Source organism: Cetorhinus maximus, chromosome 18 (genome assembly GCF_964194155.1).
Source record: "Cetorhinus maximus chromosome 18, sCetMax3.hap1.1, whole genome shotgun sequence".
Taxonomy (NCBI): domain Eukaryota; kingdom Metazoa; phylum Chordata; class Chondrichthyes; order Lamniformes; family Cetorhinidae; genus Cetorhinus; species Cetorhinus maximus.
The window spans coordinates 24168722-24194807 of NC_135896.1; the positions used below are offsets into that span (position 1 = coordinate 24168722).

At 42.3% G+C, this 26086-nt stretch overlaps 1 protein-coding gene across 4 annotated transcripts in view; it reads left to right on the plus strand.

Moving 5' to 3' along the window:
- Nucleotides 1-26086, plus strand: part of itpk1a (inositol-tetrakisphosphate 1-kinase a) — a 208558-nt gene that overhangs the window by 148306 nt on the left and 34166 nt on the right. For all 4 annotated transcript variants that reach the window (XM_078562187.1, XM_078562189.1, XM_078562188.1 and 1 more), the window contains 2 exons: nucleotides 23992-24090; nucleotides 26034-26074. In XM_078562187.1, the coding sequence (XP_078418313.1) occupies nucleotides 23992-24090; nucleotides 26034-26074 (140 nt within the window). The remainder of the gene's footprint in view (nucleotides 1-23991; nucleotides 24091-26033; nucleotides 26075-26086) is intronic.

The window sequence follows — 26086 nt, forward strand, 5'->3', positions numbered from 1 at the left end:
TGATTTAAAAGGTGAAGAAAAGCTGAGGTTGCTTTTTACTTTGCAGTAACATTATATTGTGTGGTTCTGGTTCTGGCTGTACATTTTCCCCATGTGTGGTGTCTAGACAGCCATCTGCTGTGTTAGGTTTAGCAGATTTCCTGGACTCTCTTTAACTGGGTAATCCATTAGAAAGTACATGACTGGGAAATAATGTGTTAGCTTGATTAGCAACAGATGAAGCAACTTCACCAACATTAGAATCATAGGATGATACAGAAGAGAAGGAAGCCACTTGGTCTATCATGTCTGCCCCGGCTTTTTGAAAGAACTACCTTTCCCCACAGTCCGGCAGATTTTCTCCCCTTTCAGGATTTATCCACTTCCTTTCTCTGAGAGTTGATATTAAATCTGCTCCTACCACCCTTTTCAGGCAGTGTATTCCAGATCAACTGGCTGCATAAAAATAAATGCTCCTCATCTTTGAATATGGTGTCTTTGTGACAACTTTTGTTGATTAACCGTAGCTCTACAGCCAGTGTCTCAATCCACTTACCCGGCGCACATTAGCTAATTGTTTCTATTATATTGGATATTTAATGAAACTGATGTCATTGGACAGTTCAACCTTGTGTTAACTCCGTCACGGGATAGTCTCTAACTCCTGTACTTCACACTTGCATCTGCCGAATGGGAAATTTCAAAATTAGGCACGAATTCAACATTATTTAGCTTATGTTCAAAATGTTCAATTGACCGAGATGTACGGAAATTGTTGAACTTTGCAAATTTGCCTTCATGCATTAAGCCACACCGAGCATAGACTCATTTAAAAATAAATTGGTTGCCTCAAAGGTCCAAATGCAATCGAGGAATCTGCTCAGTAAGATGAGCTTATGTGATTATACTCTACAATAAAAGAAAACATAGAACATCCTGGATGTAGTAATACCCATGAATAGTCCTGTCTTATATGGGTAACAGTTTTAATTCTTTTCAATAATAATCCAGTTTCAGCTTGTGCTCCCCACTTTGTTTCAAACAACATGCCCTTGCCTTGAAGTAGACTTCAGATGGGCTATAGACAACATCCGACTGGTACACATACCTTCTGTTGCTGTTGTGGAATGGTGAGTGTGTATCATGGTGAGATGAATGGCCTGGTTTTGGGGGCAGTGTGCTGTTTGTTCCTTTTTTATACTTTCCCAACTGCCTTTTGTCATTTTTAAAATGCATTCTACCATATTAGAACTGTTTTGACTCTGGACTAAGTAACCTTTTGAGTAGTTCTGCTTTGTGCTGAAATCTTTCATTCCTTTGGATCCAAGTTGTGTTCAGTGCCATTCTACAAGCAGTTAGGTAATGAGGATACAAATCTGTAAATAACCAGGGCAGTTGAATGCTTTAAATAGATAAAGGTTCCATTTATGAGCCTTCATTCTGCAAGCTGCTGAACTTTGTAAGAATAGCTTCAAGCAGTGAGTTAGTCCAGTGAGTGGCTGGAAGATCCTGTCCTTGATCTTTTAACTCAGCTGCGACAGCTGCCCTTAGCTCGGAGTAGGAGTATGTCGGTTAACCTCAGTGTCTTTTGGTTAGGCAGGACAAACTTGATTCTGATGCTCTATTTGAATGGCAAATTTTGGTTCAACTGCGACTGCACAATAATAGTCATCAAATATATTCATTGTTACTTGAACAAGCCACTGGAGGTATTTGTGAAGAATCTGTGTCTCAGCAAATAATGCTGATGCCATTAGGAATGGATAGAGGAAAATTGCCAATAAAAATGGATTCATCCTTGGGCTCGGCTGATTTTTGGAAAGGAAAGCCAGAAGATTGTCGTGCAAACATGTAGTTATGTGGAACAGTGCTCGGAGTGCCTGTGGATGGGGTTCAGTAGCAGCCCCAACAACAGATGTGCGCACATTCACCTGGAATCTAGATTCGCTTATCCTGAGGGAACTGAATGTCACATTGAGTTAGAACATTGCCCTTTCACCCTGTAGACCTGGATTACATCCCAGACTATTTGGATGAATTTTTAAAATTTAGAAATTAGTTTGTGCCATTAAATCCAATTCCACTTGGACTCAAATCCACAGCGTTAACATTGGCCACAATTTGGCTGCAGAGAGAGGACATGAGAGAGGACATAACTAAGGTTGGGTGCTGAACCAGATGTGGGAATGCCCATTGATGCAGTGGGAAGTGCTCATCTGAAATTCAGGCCAGTCTAACGGAAGTGCTGAATGATATTTAACATGCAAGGCACCAGATCCAGTACAACTGCCATCCATCTTGATTAGCACAACGTTTAAGGAAAAAATGGAACTCATTGTACATCAACATCGAAACTTCTCTCATTTAATTTTCCTGCTTCCCTCTAACCTGGACGGCTGTGATTCTTTATGGGCGATTGCTGTTTTGTGGCACCCCCCCTGGGGTCCAGGGAACCATGATTCTTGTGTGAGACTTAATGAGAAACATTTGCATGGTATTTGGCTTGAAGAGCATCACAACCTGACTCCATCCTCTCCACATTCAGTGTCTACAAGCTTTCTAATGTTGCAGGTGGACAGAAAATAAATTAAAAAAAATATATAGTATTGGCAAGTTGCATTCAAAATTGACTCAGTGGCAGGAAACCAGGGGTAACGGTCAAAGTGTTTTTGTGACTGGAAGGGTGTTTCCAGAAGGGTCCCACAGGACTTGGTACTGAGTCCCTTGTTTTTGGGAATATGATACCTTAAATGTAAGTGACACTATCGAAGTTTGCAAATAATATGAAAATTAATCGTGTGGCCAATGGCAAGAAAGAAAGCTGTAGACGGCAGGAAGATATTAATGTATCATTGAGCAAAAAAGTGACAATTGGAATTCAATCCAGGAATGCGAGCTAATTCATTAAAGGAGTCCAACAAGGCTAGGGAATACACAAATTGTAGGATACTGTGACAAGCATAGAAGAACAGAGGGGCCTTGAAGTACATCTCCACAAATCTCTGAAGATAGCAGGACACGTAGATAAGGTGGTTAAGAAAGCATACAGGATATTTCCTTTATCAGCGGAGGTGGCAGGACAGGTTGAGATGTGTTAAACTTGTAGGAAACACTAATTAGGCCTCAACTGGAGTATTGTGTTCAATTCTGGGCACCGCGCTTTAGGAAGGAGGTGAAGGCTATTGGAGAGGGTGCAGAAAAGATTCACAAGAATGGTTCCAGGGATGAGGAAATTCAGTTACGTAGATAGATTGGAGAAATTGGGATTGTTGTCCTTGGGGAAGAGAAGGTTGAGAGGAGATTTAATAGAGGTATTCAAAATCATGAGGGGTCTGGACAGAGTAGATAGGGAGAAACTGTTCCCATTGGCGGAAGGATCAAGAACCAGAGGGCACAGATTTATGGTAATTGGCAAAAGGAGCAATGGTGACATGAGGAAAAACCTTTTCATGCAGCAAGTCATTGGATAGGGAATGCACTGGCTGAGTTTGGGGCAGGTTTAATCAAGGCACTCAAGGAAACTGGATTATTACCTGATGAGGAAGAATGTGCAGGGCTATGGGGGGAGTGGAATTAGATAAATTGTTCCTTTAGCGAGCCAGTACACACACAACTGGCTGAATGGCCTTGTTATGATCAGATGAGGAGGGGTTTAATGGCTCCCCTCTTCTCCCTCTAATTGTTTGACCAACAGGGTTTTTGTTTGAAAAGGATACGCTTGCCAATTTAGTGACTAACTTAACTGTTTACACACTGTGGGTCATTTATGATCAGTCAGACAAGTTTTCTTGAGTTTTTTTTAAAGAAAGAGGGGTTAGCTTTTATTATACTTAAACCAATTTAAGTAAAATAATAAAATACTATAATAATAATGTAAAATAAAAGACTTGCGCACATGGGCAGACTCAGAAGTCCATACACACACACACACATTAGAGTGGGGAAGGATAGGTTGGCCAAATTAGAATCCATTAAAAGTAAAACTGGATATACAGTCTGGTTTGGTGGCTTAGCTGACTTCAGACTTTCCTTCCTTCAGTGGTCTGATTTAAAGGTGTAGCCAGCTGATTTAGTTGTTGTTCTTGAGACGGTAGTGCCGAGCTGAATTTGTTTGAAGAAGTATCTGTTTGCAGCTTGAGTGTCCCTGGATGTTCACGGTCAGCAACCAGGGCTCAAAGCTCCTTTAGCCAGTATCACCACTATCAACACCCCTTCGACCTTTTGTTTATGACAGCTTTTGCAATCTCTCCTTTGTCTTCACCTATCACTGGCCTTCTATCCAGCTTCTCCTGTCCCACCCCCCTGAAACAGTATATATTTCATCCCATTTCTACTTCTCTTTAGTTCTGCGAAGAGTCATATGGACTCAAATCGTTAACTCTGTCTTTCTCTCCACAGATGCTGTCAGACCCGCTGAGTTTTTCCAGTAATTTTCGTTTTTGTTTCCGGTTTCCAGCATCCGCAATATTTTGTTTGTTACTTTAGGGCCCGAAGCGTGCCAGATGGGTTGGAGGGAGAGAGGGAGGCAGGAGGGGCCCCACTTGGGTCTTCTCTCACAGCTTCTCAGCTGCTTGTCCTCAGTTCTGCTGAGAAAACATGTGCTTAAAGCATACAAAAGGTTGACCTGTCGTGTGACCTTCCTTCTCCAACTATCAGGGAGTCAAAATAAGGTCATTGTCTGTGTATTCCAAGGGTAATTTGATTTGCTCATGTCTGGAAAGTTACCCTAGCTAGGGTCCCATTGTCCAAGCGATTAGTCTTAATGGTCTGTCTCCAACAGTGAATACCTTGGACAGTTGCCAAAGGTGCCTTGCTAATGAGACAGGAAATGTGTTTCCTTCACATTTCCCTAAAGTCTTTGGGCTGCATTTTAAATGTTTTTGGCAGGGGGGGCATGTAAAATAGGATGGATGTCCACCCCGCCACCTTCCCAACCAGCCCCTGAGCTCACCCCCCCATAATACGTGGGGTGGGCAGGTGTCAAAATCGGCAGCCTGCCCGCCACATTTAAATAGATGATCAAGGGTCAATTAGGCTTGTTACCAAGCCAATGGACTCTGACAATATGCTGCCCATGCCATAAAACATTTGGGTGGGAGTGGGCAGCCCAATTTTTTTAAATAATCTCTTCAAAGGACAGGAATTAAGGGGGTTTCTATATTCGGGGGCTGCCCTTTGCTGATCAGGCAGGTGATCCCCTAAGGTAGATTCCCCCTTCCTTTCTCCCTACACGTCTGCAGCCTTAAACCCACCACCTCCATCCCACTCCCTAGCCTTCCCAAACTCTCCCTGTCTAAGACCCCAGACTTACCAGGCTTGAGGATCTATGGCCCTTCCTCCTCCTCTTACAGTCCCAGCAGTGTCCACTAATGCACTTTGACGCTGCCGGGACTGATGGAGCTGCTGGCCAACCTGATTGGCTGGCAGCTCCCAAGGGGGGGACTTCCTTCCCCGTGAGGTTGGGGGGGGGGGGGTGGCGGAAGCCCCACCCAGCCCTTGTTTAGTCCGCCAGAGGTACGGGTATGAAGAGGGTTGGGCTCCATGCTGTCTTTGCTTCTGGAGTTACAGCCACACACTCCCTTGTAATATTTGGGTTTGCAGACATGCCATCTCCTTTCCATTAAATTGGATTGTATAGCAATGCAAATTGGGGTAGCCATCGTGGCTGCGAGTTCAAGTCACCTTTCGTCTCTGTTTGAAAAGATCTGTTTTTAAAAAATTCAGTTCTAGCTGGTGGTTTAAAAATCATTATGTGGTATAAAGCACATCTTCATGACAGCCTCCTTCTGTGCTGTAACTATTCTATGATTCCATAAGAATAGGGAGATTACACTAGAACTGAATAAAACACTAGTTAGGCCACAGCTGGAGTACCACATGCAGTTCTGGTTATTGCACTGAAGGAAAGGAGTGATTGCACTAGAGATAGTAGAGGATAAAAGCAAAAAACTGTGGATGCTGGAAATCCAAAACAAAAATAAAAATACCTGGAAAAACTCAGCAGGTCTGGCAGCATCTGCGGAGAGAAACACAGTTAACGTTTCGAGTCCGTATGACTCTTCAACAGAACTAAGTAAAAATAGAAAAGAGGTGAAATATAAGCTGGTTTAAGGCGGGGGGGTGCAGGTAGAGCTGGATAGAGGAGCCAGTGATAGGTGGAGATGGACAAAGAGGGGTTGAAGGTGGTGATATTATCTAAGGAATGTGCTAATTAAGGGTAGAAAGCAGGACAAGCAAGGTTCAGAGGTAACAAGGTACAAGCAGGCTGAGCGTCAACTCGCAGACACTTCCTCCTACCTCCCCCTGGACCATGACCCTGCCACTGAACATCAAGCCATTGTTTCCAGGACTGTTACTGACCTCATCTCCTCTGGAGATCTTCCTTCCACAGCTTCCAACCTCATAGTCTCCCAACCTCGGACGGCCTGCTTCTACCTCCTACCCAAAATCCACAAACAAGACTGTCCCGGCAGACCGATTGTGTCAGCCTGTTCCTGCCCCACGGAACTCATTTCTTGCTATCTTGACTCCATTCTCTCTCCCCTTGTTCAGTCCCTTCCCACCTACATCCATGTTTCCTCTGACACCCTACATCATATCAACAATTTCCAGTTCCCTGGCCGCAACCGCCTCCTCTTCACCATGGACGTCCAATCACTCTACATCTCCATCCCCTACCGGGATGGTCTGATGGCTCTCTGCTTCTTCCTCGAACAGAGGCCCGAACAATCCCCATCCACCACTACTCTCCTCCGTCTGGCTGAACTTGTTCTCACACTGAACAATTTCTCCTTAAACTCCTCTCACTTCCTCCAAATGAAAGGCATGGCTATGGGTACCCGCATGGGCCCCAGTTATGCCTGTCTCTTTATGGGGTATGTGGAACAATCCTTGTTCCAGTCCTACTCCGGCCCCCTCCCGCAACTCTTTCTCCGGTACATCGAATGTACCGAATGGTCTCCTTCCGTGCTGTAAATTCCTGTTTTCAATGAAAGGGGGCAAGGGGAGACTCTTGTGGAGCATCAGCACAGTTGGCTTGACTGCTATAGATTTGACGTAAGCTGTAGCCATATTTATAAAGAGAGAAAAAAACCTTGGCGAGATTTTTCTTTTGTTTTCCTTGAAAAGGGGCCAGGCGAATGCAAAATGAGACCATATCACCGGTCTAATCGAATAACAAATCTGTTGGATTGATGCTGCATTTCCCCTCATGGGGAGTTGACCTGCATCGTTGCTACACTCCCAGGAATATTACAAGAGATCCGATGCTTGCAGCATTATCAACTGCGTGCCTGAATTGGCGTCTTCAGTTTATAAACACTGCTTGAGCAAGACAAATTTGGCATTGTTTAACAAGTTCGTACAGACTTTTGAAATCCCACTCCAGCTATGAGCTTCTCTGGGTTTGCTCACATGCTGGGAATGCCAGCAAATGCAAGAAAGGAGTGTCTTGGTCCAAATCCGTTCCCGCTTTTCTGACACACCCATAAAGGTCTCTCAGAATTGATTGTGAGATCTTAGGCCCTACACTATGCACCCAACACAACAATGTGCAATAGCTAATACAAAATTATGGGAAGAGCCAGCCAAGTAAAACAGGAACTAATGCCCTTTCTCAAACCAGAGGTCCAAATGGCCCTGCTCAGTGTCTTTAGGATCTGATATATTAAATAAACACAAGTTTTAAGCTCTTTCTTTCACTGTCACATAGAATTCATAGCAGAAACAGGCTATTCAGCCCAACTAACCTGTGTTCTCCCTTTTTCAAAATTTGTATTTTAAAGGGAAACATCAGCTCTGATCCTGATTGATGAACAGTGTTTGCATAGCCATGCCTTCACATTATTTTAGATGTGATAAAGTGCATTGTAAATTACCCCTGCATCTTTTAAAGAATACCAGGACGTGACTTAAAACCAGTACAATTTTATAGATGGGTTACTATTGTGAAACGGGGACATCAATCAAATTTTATAGCTTGTCCCTTTGCAAACTGATGCTACTTTTGCAGTTCTCCAGTTTTAAAGAGGATATCCAAACACGTACTTGGAGAGGAACTCTACCCCTTAATCGTGATGTGCTCATTGAGAGCCACAGAACGTCATTAGCATAATAAACCTGGAATGTGGGCAATGTGGTCTAAGAATTTTACTTATTTTCACATTCGCTGTCACAGAGGAAAAGGCCCAGTTGTAATATCCCTGCTTTCTCGTCACAATCAGATAACCAGGCTGAACAGTTGTTATAGAGCCAATGGAAAAGATTGTACTTTGACATTAAAGGAACTTCTGTTCTCCTCTTGAGCAGATAAGCTGCTTCGCTGAGCTGCTGCTGAGGTAAATTGCTATATCTACCCATCAAAATGCGGGAAGGAACGGACATTAACTATTTCCTGCATAATAGGAAAAATAATTGGAGACGTGATTTTTTATTTTCATTTTTTGCAATTGTACATTTAACTTACTGCCCCAGCAACTGGAGAAATTATGAAAGTCGAAGTGCCACTGATTAGGGAATAATTATCATACCTCCCTGCACATCTGATCATGACATCCATTGCTTATTTTTTTGTTTTTCCCTTGAAGGTGCTATCCATACTGTGGTGTGGGTCTGTTGGCCCTGGTTACCCAAGAGTGCCAAGTGGCCAGTTTTCTTCATGCGCCAGCTAAGTAGGTGGAAGGCCTGCTGATTGCCATTCAACTGAATGATCTTGACCTCCTATCCCATTTCCCACCAGACTCCTGATCACCCAAATTTCTTTCCTGGCCCCCTTTCTAGCTGATGTTCTAAATGGTTCCCAGTTCTTGAGCATTGCCCCCCTTCCCTGTCCCCCTGTTAAAACCACCATTGTTGTCGTTGTCTTCAAAAAAACAACCTAGCCTTGGCCCCTTTTTGTCCTCCATCAATACCATCCCATATCTAGCATTTCTTTCTCCTCCAAGGCTGTTGAATGTGTTGTTTCCTCATAAATCTCTGCCTGCAACTTTTTTCATGTTAAAGCTACTATATAAATGCATTTACCTTGGGAAGTAGTAATTGCCCTTGACCTTGTCCCCATGTATTTATTTGTCTTAAGAACCAAGGCCCAGTGAGGTCACAAGCGTGCAGTAATATATTTCAGTCTCTGCTCACCTGCTGGCTTCAGAGGGCAGCTAAAACAGTATTTCATCATTCCTGTTATTTACATTCTTTTATGAACAGTTCATTGTTGAGTTGAATGATGATCACAGCTAGTAAGTAGAATACCACAGCCTTTGGTAAATAAAGCAACCAAGCAGTATCATGGAGAGTTCGCACAGGTTACCAGTGAGCTTTTTTTTTTACTGGCCATACAGCGATGTTGTTACAGCTGACTCTGCCTGGAACAGTGAGCCTATTGTTTGTGTAATATTAATCCAGCAGAAAGTTCATGAGCTGCTACTGCTGCTCAAAGGGTGCTTTAATTTTACCTCATTGTTTGCTTGCATGAACTCTATTAAATGTTTTAACCTCATTTTGGATAGGCCAGAGTCCGAGCGAAATTGTTGAGTTGTACAGTCTGTGCATCTGACTCGAGAGCAACAAGGAAGACAATTCAGGCCTGTTTATCTTGGGAGTGTAGGATGAACTAGGAAGCGGAAAGACTGCAGGCTGCTGCCAAGGACTTACATAGTGAGGGGAGGTGGGTTTTGTCTTAGCATGGCCTGTGGTTGTAACAAGTGACAGCTGTAATTTTGCCTTTGTTATGATCCATAACTCTGTTAGCTATAGACTGTGCTGCCAGTGCAGGAAACGTAGCTCAGAGTTATAGGGTGTTTTGCCATGTTTCAAAACATCCCTAGAATGGGATAACGCTAATTTTAAGAAATGCAGTGTTGAGCAATGAGGCAGGATGTTTTAATGGAGAAGGATATCTTCATATGTAAATCCTATTAATAGTCTGGCAAATTAAAATAAGTATTGCTGAAAAAAGAGACACGTTGAAGCTTTTCATCTTGCACTCAGCAGGACACTGCAAGAATACCATTATAATGGGAAAACAACAGTTTACACTGTGAAGAGAGTGCTGATTGGTTGGCAAGTGGGCTCTGATTGGTAGAGACATTGTCGTGGAGAATGTACCAGTGATGGTGATTAACAGTTAACTGCCAAGCATTGTTTGAAATTTAAACCAGGCAGCTTGACCTTGATTGGTCAAGGTATTGCCTGAGGAATGAGTCAGCGAATGGCTGTCACTTATTTTGTTTAGCTGAAACAGGTGCAATGTGTATATGTGTTCTTTCTGTCTGCAATTAAAATAAATTTCATTGAAACAACATTTTTGTTATTATCTTACCACTTCAGCCGCAGTGCCATTTTTACTCCAGGGAGTGCTCCTAGCCACCTGCCTTTGGGCCTTTATTTTTTCAAGCAGCTTGTAGGCTCATGTGAATGGCTGCCATTAGCTGGTAGATAGGCAAAGGTCAGGATGGATAAAGGTGATGCTATCTCAATCAGCAAAACTTATTGTGAAATTGAAGTGTCAGCCAGGGCTCAGTTGGTAGCACTTTTCTCTCTCAGTCACAAGGTTCCAGGTTCAAGTCCCATTCCAAGGCTTGAGAACAAAAATCTAGGCCTACACTGCAATACAGTACCGAGGGCGTGCTGCACTGTCAGAGGCACCGTGTTTTGGATGAGATGTTAAACTGAGTCCCCATTTGCCTGTTTGGGTGGATGTAAAAGATCCAGTGGCACTATTTTGAAGAGCAAGGAAGTCAGCCCAGTGTCCTGGCCAATATTTATTCCCCAATCCCCATTTTAAAAACAGATTATCTGGTTATTATTAGGTGGCTGTTTGTGTGAGTTTGTTGAGCACAAATTAGCTGCCATGTTTCCTACATTACAACAGTGACTACACTTCAAAAACTACTTCATTGGCTGTAAAGCAATTTAAGGCATCTGGTGGCCAGGAAAAGTACTATATAAATGCTAGTCTTTCCTTTAGTTGAGAATCATTGAAATGTAATGGCTGTATACTGTATGGGAGAATTCTTGCACATGAGTGAGTCTGTAGTTGCTCTACCAGAGTTAGCAGTTTGGAACTAGAATAGGCCATTTTGGTCCCTCAAGCCTGTGTTGCCGTTCTGAGATCTGTGACGACTCCATCTACCCATCCTTACCCATATCACTTAACACTTTAGATCGCGGCATATGAGCTGACCTTTGAAGCCTCAAAATGCTTCCAAAACTGGGGTTGACATATATACTACGTATAAAATGTGAACCATCAGTGTTGGTGTAGGTGGTCGCCAGTTTGAAATATGACACCTAGACGTTTTCATTCTATAAAGCCACTACAAGAACTAGCTGTTGCTCTGAAATCTTTGTTGGACTCTGTGTTTGATTTGGCCCACGTAAGTGCGTGTATACACGTTTCATTTCTAGTGACAATGTAACCATTCTGACAATTTGCGAGGACCAATTCTGAAACATGCTTCTCAAGGTCAGGCCAGTGGCCGGTCCCTGTTCTGATGGCGCGTGAGCATCTTCTTCAGGGTGGATTCTTTCTCCTTCCATTCTCGCACCAGTTTTTCGCTAACACTGAATTCCCTCGCTGCAGCACTATTCTTTGACGAGTTAGCAAATGTTATGGCCTTTGGCTTGAAACCAGCTTCGTACTTCAGTCTTTTTGCCAAGGACCCGTTTCTGTTCGTCGTTTGCCATGTGCAGCCTGATGTGTGTGGACGTGTCCTAAACTCCTGTGGGTCGTCTTGGCAACACGGCTCTTATCTCCTGCCTGATCCCATGCGCCAACTTTGAGGTGAGTAAAATATGCATTTCTGGGATGAAAAATTGAGGCCAACTCCTAATGTGAATATAGCATTTCTTAGCATAAAAATTGATGCCCACTTTTCTGCTGAGTATAGGCCTAGCATGATTTTTGATGCTGAGAAAATGGGGCTGTCTTGCATGCTGGGTTGACCTATAAGCCACAATCTATGGTACCTTTGGTTAACCAAAGTCTTATCAACCTTAGATTTAAAATTAACGACTGATCCAGCATCAATTGCCATTTGTGGAAGGATTCCAAACCTAACAGCCTTTGTGTATAGAAATATTGCCTAATTTCAGTCCTAAAAAGCCTGGCTCTAATTTTCAGCCTACGTCACCTAGCCCTAGATCCACAACCAGTGGATATAGGGTAGATAGAGAGAAACCATCTTGAAAACCTCAATCAAATCACTCCTTAACCTTCTAAATTCTGAGGAATACAGCCCTAGTTTGGGTAATCTCTCCTCATAATTTAACCCTGGGAGTTCCAGTAGTATTCTGGTAAATCAACCCTGGACTCCCTCCAAGGCCACCCTATCCTTGCTAAGTTTGTATAGCTGAAGCATGATGTCTATCCCTGTATTCTAATCCTGTAGATATAAAAGCCAGCATTCCATTTGCCAGATGGATTACTTTCTGTACCTGTTCATGATATTTTAATGACCTAGTTACCTGGACCCTCAAGTCTCTTTGGACTTGCGCTGTTTTGAGCTTTTCACTATTAAAAGCTTATTCAGTTCTAACTTTATCAAACACCGCCTGGAAGCCCATATAAAGAACAAGCATCAAGATTCCCCTGTCCAGTACTTTTGGCCGCCTCGTCAAATAATTCAGTCAGGTTCATCAGGCATGACCTACTCTTCGCAAATGCATGCTGGCTCTTTCTGATGAGTTGAAAATTTTCAAAGTGTTCAGTCACTCTATTCTTAATCATAGACTCTAGCAATTTCCCAAGAACACATTTTAAGTTAACTAGTCTATAATTCCTGGTGTCACTCTATCACCTTTCTTAAATGGAGAAGTGATGTGCAATTTTGGATCGAAGGGAATGGGTTCAAAAATGAGAGAACTTTGCAGACGCCTTAACTGAAACCTTCCAATGTTCTCATCCACTACTTTTAAAAGCCTGGAATAGGAACCATCTGGTTCTGGAGATCTGCCACTCTAGTGTCATTATTTTCTTCATGTCTGTTGTTTTTGCTTATATTAACTTTGGTGAGTCATTCCCGATTCAATATTAATTTCCTTGATATGCCTGGCATGCTGACATCTTCTACTGTAACATTGATGCAAAGTAATTATTCAGTATGTATGCCATTTCCTTATTGTTATTGACAGTATCACTATAATTTTTCAAGGAGCCCAAGTTGCTCCTGACCACCCTCTTTTTCTTAATATAATTGCAAGAGTTTTGCATTTAGTTTTGATATTTCTTGCAAATTTATTTTCGCGCTTGCATACTGTTTTGTCATCCTTTGCTATTCTTTGTACTTTTCCAATTTGCCAAGACCTGTGCTATATCTTACATTTTAATTTAGTTTGTTGGTGTCTCTTACCTCTTTAGTTGTTTATGGCTATCTTTGAGGTAGGTGGAGCTCTTGTCCTTTAGGGCTATAAACTGGTTCTACATCACTTTTTTGACACCTTTCACTTGTTGTTCACTTCACTCCTGTTGTTATGCCATTTAACAAATTTGCCCAGTTTACCATGGACAGCCTGTGTCTGACCTCATTGAAGTCAACCTGACCTAAATCTAGAATCTTAGAAGCTGTTTTATGTTTCTCCCTTTCAAGCACGACATTGAACTCGATCAAGTTATAATCACTATTAGATAAATGTTTACGCACTGTTAGGCTGTTAACCAAACCCGACTCGATGCTAAATCCAATAAGTCTGGCTCTGAGTTAAGTGACCTGAAGAAGCGCAATGAGCAGGCTTTTAACTTGATTTTTTTTTTGCTAATATTGTGTGCAGTCTGTTGTGCCAAATTTGTGACAGTGATAACTAAACTTGTGTGGACAGATTTCAAAAGATGCAAATGGTTTCCATTGTGAGAAATTGACCCGTTTCTGGGCAGCATTGTGCAAGAATGCAACTTGTGAATAAACGCAAGCACTCATTTAAAGGGACATCATTGCATTTTTGATGTTATTAGGAGGGGCTCTGAAAACAACTGACACGATGTTTTCTTCTGCATCATGAGCATGTCATTGCTTTGCTAAGGTTGTATTGCATATTGATGACTATGACGTGTCCTATTAGAACAGAGCACTTCGACGTACGCATCCAATTGGTCTCCCGACCTCTCATCACATCACATGTAGAACTGGGAAGTTCAGTTTCCTGACTCCAAATAGCTAAGACTGATTTGTAAAATCATGGCCTCTGTTTATTATAGATAACTTGTGTTGAGTCTTAGACCAGGAGATAATTGCAGAGCTGTTAACAAACTCATTGTCTACTGACTTGGTCTAACTGTATTGCAATTGGACAGTTTTAATTTTGTTTCTGTCTTGTAGGCTACATTTAGACTGCATCTATTGGTCTCGGATTGATAATAGCTCTTCAGCTGGGCAGAGCCGGTTCATATTGCTTGGCTCCTGCCTGGCTGGAACTCTGTCCTATGCCACTACCCCTCCCTCTCCTGCCCCCAGGAGAGCTTGGCACATGCCTGGATACGTGCACAGAGTTGTCTGCAAACAGTTGGAAATCTAAATGTGTTTAAAACCAAGAGGAGAAACACCCTGCCCCAATAACACTTAAATTCAGGGAAGTTTAAAAATAAGCTTTTGAGCACTCGGTTAACCAACTTTGAAGATGCACTGAATGTACACTCCACGTGCCATCAATTGAAGTCCACATATTCCCCTCATCCATTTCTCATCTTCATACCTATTGTAAATAAACTCCTAATTCGTTCCACTTTCAACTTCTAAGGCAGGTTATTGTCAATGCATCAGATAGCTAGGTCCACAGACAGCCCTACCTTTCAACACTCGGTCACCTGCCTCTATTGCTGAGGATACCCCAGCTAAAACCACCAAAGCTCTGATCTGATTGCTTATTTAAAATACGACCTAAACTCCTCTCCGTCAGTTGGAAGTCCTGCATTCTAAACGTGAAATCTGAAAATCAGCAGTGCACCCAATTTCTTCAATTTTTTTTTAAACCTTATTTTGTTTGTTTAGAACTGTTGGACAGTAGTTCAGCCTTTTGGCGGCTTTACTCTGCCAGAACCATAGGTTTGAGTCCCAGGGCTATGTGTTGCTCAGTTTGTCTGCTTCATGCTAGGTGAGATTTGTCACTTTGCAGCCGGGCTGCTTAAAAAAAAGCTGCACAGCAGCAAGACATTCCCTGTAAATGAAGGAGACACTAATGGTAGCTAACTGTTCCTCACCACCTTCGACTAATCATGGAGTGCCATTGGAGATAATTGTGGTAAACTCTTGGCTGTAGGGAAATGTGTGGAGACTGGAAACGCTATGTTCCCCTCCCCATTCCAGTTTTGACCTCTCCCTTTGAAAGGTGCCAATGCTGGGGTGCAGCTCCTTGGCATTGACCATGTTCTGGCACTTTGCCCAAATAGTTATACATCGTGTGAGAGCCCGAGTTTGGAGTACCAGGAGGTTATTTGTGTGCGAGGGACATCACAACCAAGCCTAATCCTTTTCACAGCTGATGCCCATATATGCTCACTTTAAGGCAGAACTCATGGGATCCTATTTTTTGCTTGCTGTCCGCAGTAAATCTTTCTGCTGTCTCATTTCCATGCTCCCACTCTCTGTGTGCAGTGAGCCAATGTAGTATCTGTTAACCAGCTAGCATGGCACATACCAGGAATCAGATTAAGGACCTTGCTTGGCTGTTTCACTCACTGTCTCACTTGACAGTCGTCTTCCCAACTAAGATATCAAGAGGAGCTTGCGAGGGAGGCATTGGGAAGAAAAATAATTTTGAAAGACACAGCAGACGTCTAGAACTTAAGTTTTTCAAAAATAACTTGTCAGAAAAGTGAGTAATGTTTTGTTTTGTGACTTGAGTTTTACCCTGTATTGAGAGATCTAAACCAAACTTTTAAGAGCTTCTCTGACTGGTGTACTGTCCTGCTAGACCTGAATCAAATCCAAAATGTTTTTGACTTCAGATTCCTCACCTTTGGATAAACACGCCCGGGTTTTCACCGAGACCAGATTATGATGCATCCTTCCTTCTGCCTCACCTTTGCTGTCAGGGCGCTTAGGCTTTTGGTGTTTTTAGGGCGGGGGGGGGGTGGAGGTGGGGTGTGAGGGAGGGATGTGATGGGGAGGCAGGAACTGCACCCTGGAATTGTCTTCCTTTCCCCCTCGTCCTTGCTACATCTCACTCACTTTCAAAAGTCTGTTTGAAAACCTACTTCAGTAGCCACCTCTATGAATTCTCTGCCCAGCTTTTACTCCTGTCTGATCCCTACTCCTTCCTTTGTGACACACCTTGGGATATTTTGGTATAATAAAGATACCCGATCATGCAAGTTACTACAGTGGTATAATGTGATTATCACTTTTCTAGTTCTGTTTAGGAACAAGTCAGTCCTGGAACATCACAGCAGGAATTCTTCAAGTTAGTGTCCTAGGCCCAACCATTTTCAGCTGCTCCATCATAAAATTAGAAGTGAAGGCGTTTGCTGATGTTTGCACAATGTTCAGCGCCATTTATGACTCCTCAGATACTGAAGGAGTTCATGTCTAAACGCAGAAAGACCTGGACAATATCCAGGCTTGGGCTGAGAAGTGGCAAGTAATACTCGCGCCACACAAATGCCAGGCAATGACCATCTCCAGCAAGAGAGAATCCAACCATCCCCCATTGACATTCAATGGCATTGCCATTACTGAAACACCCACTATCAACATCCTGAGGGTTACCATTGACCAGAAACTGAACTGGATCAGCCATATAAATACAGTGGCTACAAAACAAGTCAGAGGCTGGGAATTCTGCAGTGAGTAACTCACCACCTCACTCTCCAAAGCCTGTCCACCATCTGTAAGGCACAAGTCAGGAGTGTGATGGAATACTCGCCACTTGCCTGGATGAGTGCAGCTCTAACAATACTCAAGAAACTCGACATCATCCAGGACAAAACAGCTTGCTTGATTGAGACCCCACGTACCACCATCAATATTCACTCCATCCAACACCAATGCACAGTAGCAGCAGCATATACAAAATGCACTGCAGCAACTCACCAATGCTCCTACAGTAGCACATTCCAAACCCACAACCTCTACCATCTAGAAGGACAAGGGCAGCAGATGCATGGGAACACCACCACCTGGAACTTCCTCTCCAAGCCACACATCATCCTCACTTAGAACTTTATTGCTGTTCCTTCATTGTTGCTGGGTCAAAATCCTGTAACTTACTCCCGAACAACACCATGGGTGTACCTACGCCACATGGACTGCAACTGTTCAAGAAGGTGGCTTACCACCACAATAAACGCTGGCCTTGCCAGCAATGCCCACATCCCATGAAAGAATTTTTAAAAACTGTAAACTTATGTTGAACTTTCAGTCACCCTGAGGGTGAGCTCGGAAACAAGCAACCACACAAAATCACACAATCAAAAGGTGTCACTTGTTCCCACCTCATTGACATGTCTAGATTTCCCTAGGAAGGGTGGAAGTGGGAGTTGGTAACCTGCAAACCCCCAGTTAGCTTCTTGTAGCTCATTAGGAGTATGGGGAGCAACAGTTAGAGATTTTCAAATGGCTAGCACGGGGAACATGAAGGGCCTGGGGCACGTTTGTGTATAGCTGGCAGAACACAGTGGGGAGCCATGATTCTGGTGTGGAAAAGGGTGCATGAAAGGAGAGAGTGAAACGCAGTTGCTTATGCAGTCGCACAGAGTTGCCAATGCTTGAGATGAGAGGCTTGATTTTGTGAAGAAAGAGCGTTTGCACTCTCGAAAGGAACGTGAGGCTGCTGACATCTATGGCCACCTCTAGCCATGCCTGTCTGCCACAGCCTTGATCAGGACTTGAAGGGAGGCATCAGAGAATCGTGGGGCTGCATTGACCCTCTGCTCTCCCTGCTCATCCATTTCCAAAGGTAATGTCAAGCCCAGTTATGACTGTCATTTGCCTTTTAAATGATCTCTCCATGCCTAGCTCTCGTCTCCTGCCCACACACAACATCCCTAATTGGGTGCCAATCTCCCCTCTTGTCCCCATTCTCTAAATACAATAATTTGTAGTGACAGGAGCAGAATTACTTAGTTTGCCATTGCTCTTGCCAACAGAAAGCGTTTGGGGACAAGAATTTCAGAGTAGGCTGTAGTGCGTTGAGTCTTTTCAGCCCTCGCCTGTAGATTGACAGTAATATTTAATGCCTTCTAGGACAGCCATATGAGCTACTCACTCTGTCAAACACAGGAGATTGTGAACAAAGACCTGTCCTCTGCTGTACTTCGAGTGATGTTTGCCAGAGGTTTAAATGACAGCAGGATGTAGTTACATTCAGTGTCTCAAACTGGGAGATTACATTGAGTATAATCTGGCTTTACAACACTTAAGTTTTTAACATTTGTTCTGATTCTTTGCCAGTTTAGGGCATGCTTAACACTTTAAAACAGCGAGGTAGATGGTTTGTAACTCAGGAGTTTTTAATTCCTGAATTGTGAGTATCCCTTTCCTTAATTGTACATCCAAGTGCTTCATAGCTTTGCCGCCTAAAGAAAGAAAATGGTGCATTAGATATCACAAGTTGGCATTTTCTTTGTCTACAGTGTTCCTATTCCTCTAAATGAGGTTGTGAACATTAACTGTTCTTTGTGGAAGCTTGGTCAGAATCCATCTCATTGCAGCTTAAATCGTTTTCAGTGGTGAGATGAGTTTTAGGCGGGGTTGACTTTAGTAGGAATCCTCATTATGGCAATCCATTAAAGTTGCATTTAAAACCTGAGAGCAGATCTTAACCCTGCCCAGCGAACGGCCAGTTAAAATCACTTACTTGCTGCCATCATATGCAAAAGGATGGAAACAGACCACTTGATTCACCATGTCAGCCCCATTCAGATATGGTGCAATCCCTATGCGTGATCAGCTCTCCCACTGAATCACGTAAGAGAGCGTCATGTCATGTAAAGTGAGCTAGAGATCAATTTAGGTAAAACTCCTCCTCTAACCCCTGAAGTCAATCAGCCAAGCTCCAGGAAACTATGTTAATGAATGAGTACCAATAATCACAGCTCCCCCTCATCTACCACCTGTAACTTGAGATGCCTTCCTCTCTTAGGAATTTGTCCAGTTCCTGTTTGAGCAGACTGCATGGGACCTGTACCTTCCCCAGGCTTTGCTAATATGTTTGAGATCGGTGATTGTGTTAAAAGGGATTCAACCCTAAAAGTTCCTTTCTCTTTAGCCCCCAGAGGCTAGTCTAACTTCCAGTTTGTAAATAAGTCTTCAATTTAGATTGGATTATAGGAATTTAAGCCGGGTGGTAGACCATTTCAGTATGTTATGTCAGTGCCACTTCTGTCTATGCACCACAGCTATATATACACCATATGCATTAGGTTTGATTATTAAAGAACCAGAACTAATAAGGGTTTTAATTTAGCAAATTTTTCTATTAATGAGCAGATTTTGCCACATGGCTAAGTTGTGCAGCATGTGAGGCACAGAGATTTACTGTGATCCTGTCATGGGGCCCCATTGAAGTGGGATTGTTGCTGGAAAGAGCAAGTACAGAGAAGTACAGAGAGGGACTTGCAAGGCCATTGAGAGCGCAAACAGTAACTGGATCAACGTGACTCTGAACATAACTAATGATGATAAGCACTCTAATATAAATTGGGATTTGTGGAATGCGATTAGTCCATTGCAGTTCTAGCTTTGATGAAAAATTAAGCTGGAGTCCAGGCTTATTGAGACTCGTACAAAATTGGTCTCATTGTAACAAATAAGCCATTGTGTCCTTTTCAAGCATAGAAAGCTGCAGAAAATCTTGACATTTCTGCTTCCTTTGCCAGGACGCTTTAATGTACTGGTGCTTATTCAGAATTCACTTTATGTGCAATTAATCTCTATAGAGATAGTTGCAGTTGCACCAAATAAATAGAATTGTATTGTTCTAAAAGGCACTCTCCATTTTAACCGCAAGAATGTGTATGCAAGTTGTTTATATTGCCTGGAGATTTCACATTATTCTTCTTTATTTGACACTGTTTGACACCGCGTTCCACTTGAAGTTTCAGTATTTCACTCAGGAATTTGAAATTATATCCACTGGAATAGGTCAAGACAGTGATATGAAGTATGGGTTATGTTCTCATGCAAGTTCCTCCTTTACCTGAGTTCTTGACATCAGTAAATGTGCACTTCTGAACACTCTTTGTAGCCTTGAGAACACAAACATTTTATGTTCCAGGAAACAAAAGAATTGACGTAGCATTGAAATGTGAATCACTCCTCCCCTATATTAGATCCCGTGCTGTACGCCAGGAAACCATGAGGTATGATTTTCTCCCCGTCACGCCCCCCACCCCCCCCCAACTTTTTTAGAATCATCAAGTGTAAAGCGCAGAAGGGAGGTCATTCGTCCCATTGCATCTCTGCTGGAGGAATTGAAACTAATCCCACTGCCTTGCTGTTTCCCCTCGGCTTCAAATGTTTATCTATTTAACTATTAAAAAAATGCAAGACCCGATTCAGTGAACAGCTCCCTAAGGCAATGCAATTCAAGACAGGGAAAGAGTCTGTCCTCTAGAATCATGATTTATCACACCTGCCAATCTTCAGCCATGTCCTTGGCATTGCAATAAAGTAGATTTTTAAAAATCAAGGCCGTTTTAGAGCGAATAAAGTCTTTAAAATTATCTAAGGGGAAATCGGAGGATAATCAAAACTAGTCCAAGAGAATGCATTCACCACGATTTATATTATCGTTTTCCTATCTTTTGTATGCCATCTTCACTGCCCCTGATCTCTATTCCCTGCTCTGACAAACCTGTGTTTAAACAGAAATGTTTGTCTGAACCTCTGTCTGCCACTCTGGTGGCAGTTTTAAATTGATGACTCCCCATCACCGACTCTCTGGCCTGAGGATTTTTTTTCTCTATTCACCAGTTCAAAACATTTCAGAATTTTGAAAACCTCTAATTCTTCTCTGAGCCTTTGCTGCTTCAGAGGAAGTAGTCCCATTAATAAAGCTTCTCCTCGCCGATCAGCAACATCATTCGACGGCACGGTGTCACGTCGTTGTATTATATTTTTAGCCATCATAATGCTTGTATTGGTATTGCCACTCCTGTTCATTGCCATAAATATGTGGATTTCCTGACCCTCTTGGTATGTCATAATCAAAGAGGTGATAGATCTCACATGCAAGTGGTAACCATTTCATTGAGTGAATGGGCAACAGTGAATCACATGAGACTGAACCCCTAGAAGTGCAACTCTATGGAATTGTGTTTCATGTGCAACCTCCGATCCCCCTCTCATCAACTTAGACAAGGCTGAGATTGTGCAAGAAGCATGCATTAAACTATTACAAATCTACATTCAAAGTGATCTCAAAGGGGATTACCAAGTGTGTGAAATGCTTAAGAGAGCTAATGGAAGACTTCACATGCTGGCTGTTCTCGAGCATCGCAAAGTATCTCAAACTGACCTATTTACTGTGTTTAAAAGCAAAATACTGCAGATGCTGGAAAACTGAAATAAAAACAGAAAATACTGGAAAAACTCAGCAGGTCTGGCAGCATCTGTGGCGCGAGAAATAGAGTTGGCATTTTGAGTTCCCAGATGTTGCCTTATCTGCTGAGTTCTTTCAGCATTTTCTGTTTTTTTTTCTACTGTGTTTAATAGTTACGTAAGACCCATTGTTGAACAGTGCCTCTTTGGAATGCTGGACTTACGAAAAAGCATATGAACAAGCTTGAGAGCGTTTAGAAATGATCACTGAAACTGATCCTAGTTACCCATACAAAAGTGACTGTGACACAAGCAAACAACTGTATATGTGGTTCCCTTCCTGAAAGGTGGAAAAGCTCGCTCTGGGTTTTGCTAGAAACCTCTTGAACCCCACCTCCCATTGCCACTATCTCTTGCCACAACTGATTGCCCAGATTTTTGTGGTCAGCGACAAACAAAAGCTGGTTTCCGTTTATTACTTACACTTACATTTACCCACAGATTTTCTATGGGCTTTTTACACTGACTTCTGGTTATCAATAATCAAAGCGCGACTCTGTCTACATGAACAACGTGCAAAGTCTGAATTAGAAAGTGTAAGTTAGAATGTTTTTTTCCAATGTAAAATCATGTAGAGGGCAAAAAAGATAGGATTAAGATGGAGAGAGATAAAAATGAGCAAAGAAGAAATTTTAAAGAGTTAATTTTTTTGACTCGCCAACAATAGTTAAAATCTGACAGAATGAGGCTGTACACTTGTTGAAAAAAATCTGTCATGTTTAGTGAATATCCAGGGGGTGTGTAACCCAACTTCATACTGTTGCATGTATTTCAATATTGAGTTTCTTGGTGAGATACTGCTGTAGTAAAGCCTTTGAATGCGATTGGTTCAGGGTATTGTGTGTCATCTTGCCTGGATCTTTTAAAATCTGTGTCTTACTGTTGCCTCAACGAAGGTGTAACTGGGAGTCAGAGTAAGGAGGGGACTTGGGGGTTATCATAGTAGTAATTTGTAGATCTATGTATGTGTTTAAACGTTTATTAATAAGAAATGATTTTAATCTAGTTTTGTAAAAACCTTTAAAACTTGATGGTCTTATTATGACTGAATTCAAGGCATGCACCTCAAAATTTATACAAATTGCAAAGCAAGTTGTGGCAGTTGTTTCAAGTATCCCTTTGGGATTTGACCAACTCAGCATTTACCTTCAGTTGTGCCATAACATTATTCCCTTTTCATATACTCTTTTCATACTTGACTTTAATCTCTCTATCCAAGGATGTCAATTCTTCAGTGTACCTTTTTTACCTTTTAAGAATAAATCCATTTTTTGTATTCTATCCATCCCACATTTGAAGATTTCCCACTGCTGGGATCTTTTGTTCTATATGATTACTTTTCTGTCCAGTTGATTTGGACCAGATCCATTTGTACCTTGGTGACTTCCTGAACTGTCTTCCTGGTCCCAGCATCCTTACCTATGACAGCTCATTATCCTTTTCTATCCATTTATGCTGTGACTTTTATTTCTCAGTTGTTGTTCTGCTCCCTCGCTAATTATATAAATAAAAAGACAACGCATTTCATTTCCCAGAGCGAAATCAAGCAACATTTCATTCCTCAGACCAGAAACATACTGATCTGGAAAATAGTCCCATGTGTGTAAATAAATAAATAAATCCAAATTTGACCACCTATATCCCTTTCTGTTTAACAGGGTGCAAGCTGGTTGTTGAAGTCAAAACTAAGACACACAGCTTTTCTTTATTGAGAAAGTTGAATGACTTTGTTCCGTCTCACAGCTCTCCCCCATGCACCCAGTGTTCCAGCTGCCCCTTATTTATGTGTTCAAAGTACTTAATTAAACAATGCTGTTCACCTATGTATCCTAACAATATCATTTACATACCATTAACACCTAGTCTATTTTAGGATTGTTGGGCACATCTAATGTTATTGACCTATTGTTCTTGCCTATCTCTCCGAACTGTCTTCAGTTCTTTCTCACTGTCTCATCGCAACTTTTTTTGATCTCTAATGCACATGAAGAGATCCTCTCTCTCACCCCCTGTCCCTAGTGAGAAGCAGCCAATCTTTCCTTGGTTGATTTAAAATCCTAATCGTGGGGCCTGTGGCTCTGGGTTCATTAATTTGATTCCTGATCCATGCCGTTCCCATTAAAGCTCCACCACGCTTGTTGGAACTGTAAAAATATCTGAATGTCTATCAAATTGAGCAATGAACTGTTACAAAGTTACAGCTTTCTAAATATACTCTTCTGCATAATGCCAAAGTAATATTACTGTGAAGAACATGTTGAAGGCAGTGTCCTTGGTACCAAGAAGGAACAATCTCTATGTAACCTCCTTTGTCATGATATGCAGCAGTGATGCAATGCCTTGTTTTGTGTTTTCTCCCCAATTTACTGACTTGTTTCATGAACATGGGTGAAAGATTTTTGCCAAAAGGTTTGTTAAAGAGTGCGCTACAGCTCAATGCATGTGAGCACATTTCTGCTGAAATCATTGAATTCTTCTTTTGCAGATGAAAGAGTTTGTTCCCCTCCCTTCATGGAACTCAGCAGTCAGTGCGGGGAGGACACTATGGCAGAGATTGAGAAGCACAAGCTGACATTCCCATTCAGTAAGTGTTTAGAAACTAAAGCAATATACAAGCAGCAGCTGCGGACTTACTGTGGTTCCTATTTTGATACAAAATGGCCCCAAATAAGTAATAAATCAGTTCAAGCATTTCCTATAAGAATTTTGAAGTGGACTTTGGCGATTGTAATAAACGTCTTGTGGCTGCTTCTATACAAGGAGAGCATGAATTGTGATTTTATTTTGGAAGCAGTACAGCAAGTAGACTTGCCAAAGAGGCCTGTAAAAATGTAGCTGCCTATCTTCTGGAAAAACTGGGGGAGCTACCCTGTCTTGTCCTGTCCCACCATTGCGTGACAACCTCGGAAATAGTTCCTTCTAGAATTTAAAAATGTTGCTTTTGAAAAATTGCCATATATTTTTCCCAGCTTTCCACCTGCCCTCTCCTCCTGCCCAGCCGATTGTGTGGCTGATCTGGTCCCAATTTACAGCCATTTTATTAAAAAAAAGAGCACGAGAGTAGCCTGTGAGCACTTGATGCCCTCTTGCTTTTTATTTCATTCTTCTGTTCCTCCCTCTTAATGCGGATGTGCCTGCCCTTAACTTGCCCCTGTTTAGCCCTGGCTACGATCTAAAATTTGATCTGTGTGGTCACGGACACAAACCACCTCACGTCATATCACCATCTGGCCAGAGTCCCACTGTACAAAGTGCCACTCTCCCCAACTGTTTTCTTCTGAAAGTTATGTCCCTTTGAGACTTGTAGCATCTGAGATAATGAGACAATCCAAGTCTGCTTATTTCTGCTAACACTTCATTTTAATTTAGATCGCCCTTCCCTCAGTTCTCCACAGTGCCATGCACTATCCCAAAGCTCAGGGGATAGATAGACGATTGTGTCGAGGCCCCTGTCACAATTGTTCAATAACTGTTCCCTAAGAGGTGGCTGATAGTGACCTCTGTTGACCTGTCTCCTGATATTTTAAATGTTTCATTTATTTTTTTAAAAAAAGCAAAAAACCTCTCAGATGCAGTGGCTTATTCCTCCTGACAACACAGCAAAGTCTGGGAGCTTCCACAATGACCCTCCACTGTACCAACTTGCCTCTTGGTATTTTGGTACAGTCTGCAGCCAGCCTGGAACTGTGCCAAGGTTTTCCCCTAGTGGTACAATCCTGGCCTTTGGCATGGTTAGGGTCAACAGGAATTCTTGTACCACTTTGCCTCTTTGGGATGATATTGGCTCCTTCATATTCCATATTATAAAAGGATGTTGAGGCACTGTGAAGGGTATAGAGAAGATTACAGAAATGCATGGGTATTTGTATCAGGAAAAGATGAAGAGGCTGGCTCTTGCTCCTCTTGGGGAAAGTAAACAGAGGGGTGACCTAAAGATTGTTAGTTATGAAAGGTTTTGAGAGTGTGGATACAGAGAGAACATTTCCTCTTGTGGACAAGAGCAGAACTAGAGGCCATCAGTTTAAGATAGTCACTAAGAAGTCCAATAGGGAATTCAGAAAAAATATCTTCGCCCAAAGAGTGGTGAGAATGTGGCACTCGGTACCACAGGGAGTGGGTGAAGCAAATGGTGTAGACGCATTTGAGAGAAAGCTGGCCAAACATATGAGGCAGAAAGAACTAGAGGGTTTTATAAATTTAGAAGAGGGAAGATGGGAGGAGGCATAAACACTGGCATAGACTGGTTGGGCCTATTAGCCTGTTTCTCTGTTGTATATCCCATGTAATCTTATGTCCACATGCTTGTTGGTTCCTCTTAGTCACCGCTGTGTATTTCCTAGTTGATCTGTCTTGCAGCTGACCAGACTAATTGGACCAAAGTTTGGTGCATGGAACTGCACAATGTTATTGTTTCTGCAAGTAAACCTATCTTCATACAAGTTAGTCTGAAGGAAGTGGGGGCAGGGTTGTCAGGCTGTTGTCTTGGTCACTCCAAGCATTTTAATGATCTCTTGTTTCTTTTCATAGTTTGCAAAACTAGAGTGGCACACGGCACCAACTCTCATGAGGTGAGTAACAAC